Source organism: Corvus moneduloides, chromosome 2, assembly GCF_009650955.1.
Source record: "Corvus moneduloides isolate bCorMon1 chromosome 2, bCorMon1.pri, whole genome shotgun sequence".
Classification (NCBI taxonomy): domain Eukaryota; kingdom Metazoa; phylum Chordata; class Aves; order Passeriformes; family Corvidae; genus Corvus; species Corvus moneduloides.
Window position 1 is genome coordinate 90,359,906 of NC_045477.1, and position 9,299 is coordinate 90,369,204.

Genomic DNA, 9,299 nt, shown 5'->3' on the forward strand with positions numbered 1-9,299 from the left:
CAGAGGTTTGCTGCCCTCTGAGGTTTTCTGTATTGCTTCCAGATTCAGTCCATCCTCACACAAAAAGCACAGTACAGAAATTCTCATAGTACGTTGTGGACCTACTTGCCTATTTCTAGATGTAGGAGGCTTGCTCTGCAGACTTATCCCCTTTGCCTTCGATTCCTCATCAGGAAAGACGAAAGACTGTGCGTAATCACAAGGTGGATCACTGGCTAAAGAGTCAGATTTACTACTCTGCTTAATTAAGTTATTAATCAAAATATTAGCACAGCATTCAGAGCTGTCCATCTGCAAGCTTTCTTGTGTAGAGCATAAGAACAGCACATAGAACTGTCTTATTTTTCTGTGTTGTACTTTTGGCTTGGATATTTTCTCATAATAACGTATTTGGTATTTCCTTCTTTCCTTTCTTTTCACGTGCCCATTTTCCTCTTGCAGATTCCTGTACAGAACCCTCCAGGGAACACTATTCCCAACCCAGCTTCAGCTTGGACGCCAGTTGAGTAAACTGTCCCCAGAGACTCGCACCCAGCTTCTCACCAAGTTGAATGTAAAGGAGACAACATGTCAGACACGGCTCTTTGCAGACAGCTTCTCACCGAGCCTTGGCTCAAATGCTAGTGATTGTTCTAAGGCTAATAACCAAAGCACTCCTTTGCAAGCATCTCCTCAAACAAGGGAGTCACTTTTCCAAGAGCACACAAAGGCAGAACATAAAACAGATCAGACTGCAGCTGCCTCTCCCCAGGGTGCTGTGTTGTATGAGGAAAACAAGCTCCCCTCATCAGCCAGTAGTCTGGAAAGGTCTGTGGGATTTCATGAAGTTCAATGTGGCACTTCAGAGGTGGAGTCGTTGCCTGTGGGAACAACATTCCCATGGAGCACAGCAGTTGACCAAGCAGACTTCAGTTTGTTGAAGTGGATCACATCAACTCCACTGTTCAGTCACATTGGGACTGTTCTACAGGTGTCATCCAGCAGTTTACAAAATGAAACACAGGACAGTATGTGTGTGCTTGGCTCTTCTTTGCATGTGGACTTCAAAGGCTTAAAAGAAGAGAGCTCAAATAACTTGCAGGGCAAAATGAAAGGAACCCCAACTGATCATTGTAAAAATGACAATTCCGAGACCACCTTTTTATGACGTGGGCCATAAAAATATTTATATATTTTCTATTTGCACACATTTATAGTGAGATTACTCTATTTGTTTCCAAAGGTGAAACAGAAAATCAAAGGTACAAAATGATTATTTAAGAATGTTTAAATACAGTTTATTGAAATAAGAGCTTTAAATATAAAAAGAAACACTTGAAAGTTCCATTTATATTGTTTTATTTTTTCATCTCATTTTGTAAGAAAATGCCTTATCTTTATTTTTCAGATGCTTCTCTTTTATTCTGACACATACTGTAAAAGCAAAGGATCTATCTACCATATTTGAAAGGACTAGATTCAGCAACAATTATTGATATCATTATAGGCAATTCAGTAATCAAGGAGGAAAAACCATGATAATAAAGAGTCACTGTATTCCATCCATCATCTGCTTGCCAGGGTGTTTTGTCACTGAGGCAAAGCTATGGAATTATTATACACCTCTCTGTAAATGTTAACAGTATCTTACCACCACATTAATAATACTGATATTTTATAAATGACACCTTGTTCTGATATTGCAGCCATAGCATTTGGTGTGTCATGATAAAACAATAAATAAATGACCATCCGTATTGCAAAGTGACTTCCCAGTCTGGCATTAACTGTAACTCAGCCCTTCCCTTGGAGTAGCTGGCGTTTGGCTGGGCATGGCCTTATATCATGCTGTACAAAAAGCTTGCTGCTTGTTTGTAAGGAAGGATTTGGTGGCAAAAAGCTGGTGCCTCATGTCTGCTGTAGAGTTTGGGTGGGGAAGCCTGTGATCTTCAGTGCTGGAACCCTATCACAGGCGCTGTTACTGAAGGGGTCTGTTCTGCTTGCTAGTGGGGTGAAGGACTGACAGCGAGGAATTTTGTGAGACGCCTTTGCTGTTGTTTCAGCCAGGTTAAATCGAGTTCTTGGGGATGGTGAAGCCAAATGACCAGCTGTGAGGGTACATGCTAAGCAGAGGTATTTGAGCCTGGTGTAAAGCAGGCTATCCAGTCCCAAAAGCAGGAAGCTGCACTGCTTTCTGAGGCTATGCCTGAGCTGACCTCACGTGGTTGTAAATCCCAGACTGCCACTGGTACATGGGTGTGCGGCTGCCCTGTGCCAGGCTGATGGATCCCAGCCTTGGAACGCTGCTTGGTTCTTTCACACCTGGTCACCATGACCACATATGCACTATGTGCTGCACTTCTTTTCCTCTTTGCAGATTTTCAGATGGCCTTTGCATTTCTTGCCATCAGTTGTGTAAGGCCACAACTTGTTCGTGCCATGCTCTGTGCCTGGCAACCTGCCTGCCATGTGGATTGCCTCAGCGTGGTAAGACACAGTGCCTACCATCTGTCACTTGCTAATCCGCTCAGGATCTTTTTTTTTCAAAGATTTATATACACTGGCCTCTTTCCCAAAGGCTGAATTGATAATATGATACTGTAAAATGCCAATGAAAGGAAGAGATGAAAGCAATGTAAATAAGAGCAGTCAGCCTGTAAATGTGTTACCCTCATGAGACATGACACATCCTCATGTAACTAAACTGCATTTTGGGATTAGAATTGACTAGGGACAGGGAAAAGGCACTAAGGGACTCACTATTGTAGTCTCCTGTGAACAGCTTTTAGCAGATGATTGATTTGAAAAAAATGAACCTGAAGCAGAACTTCTTTCTTTTACCCTTGAGTTAAAGAGGAACATTGGTTTGTATCTATAGGTTTTAGTGGAGGAAAGCATGCCTGTTATTGACTCATTTGTCACTGGCTGAAAACATGCTGGCATTTCTCTGCTATAATAACTGTGATGGAAATGGGGCATTTGAAGTGTCCACTTGGTTTCCACAAAGGCAGGTGGGCTTCTGCCCTGTTGGTGCCAACACAAGCCAGGAGTGTGGGTCTTGATACACACCTCTGAAGCAGGGCAGATCCCGTGCCCTCAGAGCACTCTCCACTCACTGGAAAGGGAGCCTGCAGAACTCAGCTCAGCTGTAGAAACCTCCTTTGCACAGGTCTCTAGCTGGGGGAGATACCTCCATGTTCAGGTATCTCTCATTGCTCTACCAGCCTTCTTGGTCTTGATAGTAACTGTTGGGATGACTTTGCAGGTAATTTTTTTGCAAGGTTAGCTGGCTGTATTTAACACATCCTGTGCAGAGATTGCTGTTCTAAATACTCATCTGTGTGGAGATGCAGCGTCTTTTAATGTCAGAGGAGAAATCAAATGACACTTCAAAATGTGTAAATGTTGCCATCTGGTTAGAGACCTTCATCTGCTTGTAAAACAGGATCTCACAGAAGGACACAGTGTCAGATACCAGGTGGGCAGAGTTCATAGGTTTGCAGGATGTTAAATTCAGTCTAAGAGTGTCACGGGGTCATAGCTGGAGCTTGCCAGCGATGTCACACGTGTGCCCTCTCTCAGTTACTGCAGCAGCCCTAAGAGCCAGGTGCGGATCTCCTGAACTTACTGACTCCTCTGCACCTTTTCACAGCAGAGTTGGTGTCCCACAGGCTTTCGTGGGATTTGCTGGCAGCAGAAAGGGCTGGAGCATCACTGGGCTTTGGCTCAGAGCTGTACTTCACACTACTTTTTTCAAAAAGAGCCTAAATTCCTCTCTGGCCATGCCTTTGCGGTACAAGATTTGGTTTAGTTGTTGTGCTTTCAGTGTTTCGAGGATTATTTCTGTAGGAGAGGGATAGAAGGGTTCCTTTGGGACTGAGAGGTGCTCATGCACTGCCAGATAGATGTGTTAAGTTGCCACTGTGAGTGCGAGTTGTACATCTGCATCATATATTTAGGGAAACTGTAGATCTCAATCCTCAGCTGCTGTAATCATCATAGCCTTTCCAATACCTGCAAGCTGACTAACCCCAGCTGGGAATCAGGCCTCCATAACTGCTCTATTTTTTGTAAAATAATAAAAAAAAAAAATCCTTAGAGATATATTTTGGAATACCTAAGGTGTAATTAACCCCTTTGTACTGAAAGATAAAATATCTTTATTATGGCAGCAATCCTTCAAAAATGTATTAATTTAATCTTAAATAAACCAAATAATCCTGCTGACCTTAATGTAGCAGTGGCCTCAGCAGGGTTGCTTGTGTGCCTACAGATAGGTAGGAGGACGTGCCACATTGAGACCAACATGTGCCAAACCTGCACAGCCAGTTACCTGAAGGCAAGAACCAAGTCAGCTGGATGTCAGCAAGCAAGTTGTCTCCATTTTTTTTTGGGAGATATATTGTAAAATCATATAAATAAAATGTAATTTAAACCACAGTTTGGAGGGGAAAAAAAGCCCAAATAGGTTTCACATTTGGAAAGAAAATATTAAGCAAACTAATTATTTACATTTTAAATCAGTTCTCTCTCCAGCTGCCAGAAGACAAACACATCAAAGCATGTTACTTGCTGGGCTTTAGGGCTTGTCAACATTTTGAAGCTGCTATTAATATTTGAAAATTTTTAGCTAAATAAATACTAATTTCTTTTTGAAGCTGTATACATTGATTTTAATAAAATAGAATAAACTTGTAAAGTTATTCCTGTTGGTGCAATTGAGGAGTTGTTATATCAGGCAAAACAAAGCTTTAAATTCATGAGACTAATCCACAAAAAGCATGCAACTGTTTATTAAAAGATTCCACAAGGCAATTAAAACAATACCCATGTTTGGTCTTTTACCAGCAACAGCCCCCTGTACACTGAAATATTTGCAATGAATTCTGCAAGCACTTCTGTGTCTGCTTGACGTTGCTGGCTGAAGTAGTCCGGATGAAATTAATCACTGAGAAGAAGAGAGTTTTGAATTAAGCATCACAGTGTTCCATACTTCTTAGTCTTATTTATGGGAACCAACTTCTCAGTGATTTATCCATTTCAAAAATTCCTTCTGGATGTATAAAGATCTTTTAGAAACAGCCAGAAGTCTTCTATCAGGTTGGCTCTCTAGTCTCAGAAATTTTATCTCACACATATTCCAGGGCACTAGAACTGGGCATTTAAATATCAAAATGGAAACAAAACAACCTTCCACTATTTTTTCCAGGCTTTTCCAGCTATACATCACTGCTCTGTGTGCCCAGTCATGAATCTTCTTGCTGCCCTCCTGCACTGGCTGTGGAACCACAGCCTTACGCCCTGATTAAAATTTCCTCAGACCTTTTCAGATTATTCAAACAGAGACTGTTCTTGCTTCTATTACATGACTTCCTGAACTACCTTGCACTGAACTTTGATTTATCATTTATTCACATCCAGTTCACTGCTCAGGGCAGCAGTCTGTGCATGCTCCCAGTACATCTCCTGAAGGCTCTACCCACTTAATCAAGTACTGCTTTGCTGTGCCTTGAGCCACCTTTCTAGTGTCATGCTCACCTTTTGCTGCACTCCAGGCTTATAGTTCCTCTAAACATTACTGACTGCCTGATCCACACACACAAGATACAGAGGATTTGAGGAGGTTTACTTGTTAAAGTTGCTATATAAAAGGGTTTTGCATGAATACTGGTTTCAGTAAATGGAGATGTTCAGCTTAAAATAAACTGTCAGAACTGCGTGTGCTTGAATCATCTGGGAGTGACAATTCATAGAACATAAACATAAATCTGCATCAAAACTTGAAATAAATAAATACATTTTTTAAAGTCTCATGTTTTTGCAGCAGTTGGTTCTTGATCCAGACTGATGTATGCCCCAGGCATTTTTCAGTCCAGCATTAAATGAAGCTGTGTGCTTTTGAAGTGGAGCACACATGGCAGTTCCAAAAACAATGCTGATAAAGCCGTGCACTGTGATGGTGCAGTAACAGCTATGTGTCGAAGGCACTGCAGAAACCATGAGAGGCAGGGCCATGCAGGTGTGGTAAAGTGGGTGAGGAAGGAAAGGCACTGCCGGATGCTATTCAGAAGTCCTACAGCTGGTGGGGAGATAAGGGGATCTTCAGAGCTTTCCAACTGCCTTTTTTGCCTTCACAAAGGTTCTGCACATCTCCCTCTCTGCCTGCTAGTGGACTCCATCAAGCTTAAATTTTACTGGAGCTGCACCACAAGTGAATTTGGTTTGTTACTTGCAGCTGAGAATGGATAATGGGGTTGGAACTGAACTCATGCTGACTCAGATGGAGGTAGGTCAGCACCTGCTTTGCAAACAGGAACGTGCTGGCTGTGCCCCAGTCAGGAGCTCTCCCAAGCCAGGGACCAGGGCAGGTACCACTACTGGTCCCGCAGTTCCTCCCTGTGTTGAAAACCAGGGCAGGAGCCATAGCAAAGGGGCCTCGGTGCCATCCCAGGGCAAGCAGCCCTCCACTGCTCACTAGGCTGAGACCACAAATTTGCCTGCAGTGTCCTGGTAGTGACCAGGAAGGGAAGCAACAGCTAACATGGCAGAGAAACTTCCTCCTCCATGAGGAATCCCCTGTGTCATTGCATAAATGCCTCCATGTTTCTCCCCCGTGCTCTCCAGTATGAATCCCGGCCGTCGGAAAGCCCCTGGGATGGTTGCACTTCCTGCAATGCAAGATGCCATGGGGAGTCCTGTGCTGCCTCCTGAAGGGGCCCCTGAAGCACCTGCACTGAGGCCACTGCCCCAGGGATGACAGGCACCTTTGCCAGTAGCAACAGCTCCATTGGCCACCCCATGTGCCTCTCACTGAGCATCCTTTCTGCTGAAGGAGACTCTGTGTGGTCACAGCCCATGTATCTTCAGCTGAAAAACACAACAGCAAAATGTTTTGCTCTGGCTTAAGAGGTTCAACGGGGAAAGATTTACATATGTCTCTGGGTCTGGACACCCATATCCAGACAAGGGTTGTCCAGCTCTCCTGGGCCGTGAAACCCTGTAGTATATCACACACTCAGAGGGATCATGGTGCTTTGTGTGCTTTAAAATTTCCTGTGGTTTCCCAGGGGGCTGGCCACCCCTAAATCTCAAAATCTAGAATTAGAAGCCACTGTTGAAAATGCCAACAGTGCCATGAGGACTATGCTTTATCTATATGGAAGATGAGCAGTTAAAAGAAAAGACTAACTTTTAGGGAAGGTTTTTCCATATAGCTGCATGAGGAATTATCTCTATTTTGAGCAGCAGCTTCCATGTGGCTTTAAGTACAGGTGTTTGCTCTGTGCAGTAATGTCTCCCTTGATACATGAAGTGCAGCACTACATAAATCCTTCCAAGATGAGGTTTAGCATATCCTCGCCAGGGCGGGCAAAGACAGCCAGGTCCTGCAGCCAGCTCTGCTGCTGGAAGGACTTTAGTTGGGTCAGCTCTAAAAATCCTGTTTCATCAGCTCATCTTGCATAGTGCCTGTCTGTGATGTAGCCCTGGGCAAGGTATGACTAAACAAGAACCTTCTTAGAAGCAGATTAAAGACATCAGCATTTAGCATGCTCATGGCTGTTGCTGCAGCATGGAAATACACAATGCAGGGAAATATTCTGTTAGTGAACACAAAATGCTTGAAAGAGCCTTCTGAGAGACTGGGAAAAGTGTCAGTGAAGAGCTGGCCAAGGTGAATTAAAGCTGCTCAAACTGGGTGGAATGCCCATTCCCTCTGCAGGGAGACGTGCTGGGACTTTAACTCCTCTTCATTACCTGGGCAGTTCCCCTAGTCAGGACAGGGTGCAGGTTTCCAGAGGCAGCGTTGACTCAGAGCTGGACCAAGGAGCCTCTCACTTTGGCCCCACAACCTTTAAACACAGCACTGCTGTAGCTAAAGTTAGCATTTCCTGGCCCAAAATTCCCAGTGATATATTTCTTGTGCTTGTTCATCACATTTTCCAAAAGCTGCAGGTTTTCAAGTCTCCAGTTTATTCCTGGACCACCCATTTTATGTGCATGAAGGCACTGAGTTGTCCCTGCAGCCAGACTTGCTTGGATGCAGTTCCCACCTTTCCACCCTTCCTCACTTTCCTCCCCAAAACACAGTGCCCACAAAAATCTACTTGGACTTTCAGAAACTCAAACCACAACAGAGATACTGCTCACCACTTGCATGCCTAGAAAAAAGCAGGAATGAAAACAGCAGAGATGCCTCTTGTTTAAGTAGCATCTTGGCTGACATGTCCTTCACACCCCACACAACTGCCCACTGAAGGGCCTGACGCTGCTTCTTGTCCTGTTCTTTATGTGCAAATGCTCCAAAACTTGAGACCAAGAAAGGGGATATTGAGCTTTTCACTTTAAAAACCTGAAAATGCAAAGCTCTTTCTTTTTTTTTTAAATCAAATTGCTGATGAAAATGTGGGGGTTATATTTACTAAAAACCCAAATTACCAACAAACTCTCAATCAACCGTGTGTACTGTTAGAGCTGCATGAACCATTTTTAGCCCGAGTGGGCTGGGTGTTTGCAGTTTGTAAGATCCCTGTCATTTTACAGACACAATTAACTTCATAGCTGGATTGTTTTGCTTAACACTCAAGAACTCAATAAAACCATTATAGCTAAAATCTCCTTGTAAGATGAAAGAAAATAGAAAGTTTGAGTTGGTATCATCTGGAAACTGAGGGCAAATTATGGCATCATGGGAGGCACTGCAGACAAAAACTCCTCTCCCCTGGGGGCCCATGGAAATTATCAGTCAGTGTAGGTACCAAGACCTGCAGTTCATCTGAAGTTTTCTGAGTTTTGAAGATTATGAGTGAATTAATTCATTTATATCCAACTGTACTGGTGGTGTCTGCAACCATCAAAACCAGGGGGCAGCATTTCCTGCCCATTGACTGTTGCTTTCAGCAAGGTCCACAGTGCAAGGAAGCCAGGCTCTCGGATTATTCAGTGCTAAAGAGAGAAAGAAAGATGTCAGCTTTTCCAAAAATACCCCATGTGGTTTTATTGCATTCAGTTGGCTGCTGTTGTAGCCCACCAGCAACCGCCCCCTTGCCAGATGGCTCCTGCTCATCCAGGACTGAAGTCGAGCGGTGACTCCTGTCATGAGGTTTTGGGGACACATCAAATGCTGAGAGGTTTCAGTGCATACCTCTGCTGTGGGAGCTCAGGACTTCTGAGCAACGAATCAATATGATTTCTCAGAAGCCATTTATTGTTTACACTACACTCTACTTATACATTTTACAACTGCTCTACACGCGATCACGCGTTGCTTGATTGGCCTCTCTATCTTGTCCACGCGTTCTGCAAGCACTTTTCAGATATTG

At 43.7% G+C, this 9,299-nt stretch overlaps 1 protein-coding gene across 1 annotated transcript in view; it reads left to right on the forward strand.

Annotated features, from left to right (window-relative positions):
- Positions 1-4,633, forward strand: part of ATP10A (ATPase phospholipid transporting 10A (putative)) — a 114,182-nt gene extending 109,549 nt beyond the window's left edge. Inside the window, exon 21 of the mRNA XM_032100298.1 lies at positions 442-4,633. Coding sequence (XP_031956189.1) covers positions 442-1,147 — 706 coding nt within the window. The 3' untranslated portion in view covers positions 1,148-4,633. The remainder of the gene's footprint in view (positions 1-441) is intronic.
- The last annotated feature ends 4,666 nt before the right edge of the window (positions 4,634-9,299 follow it).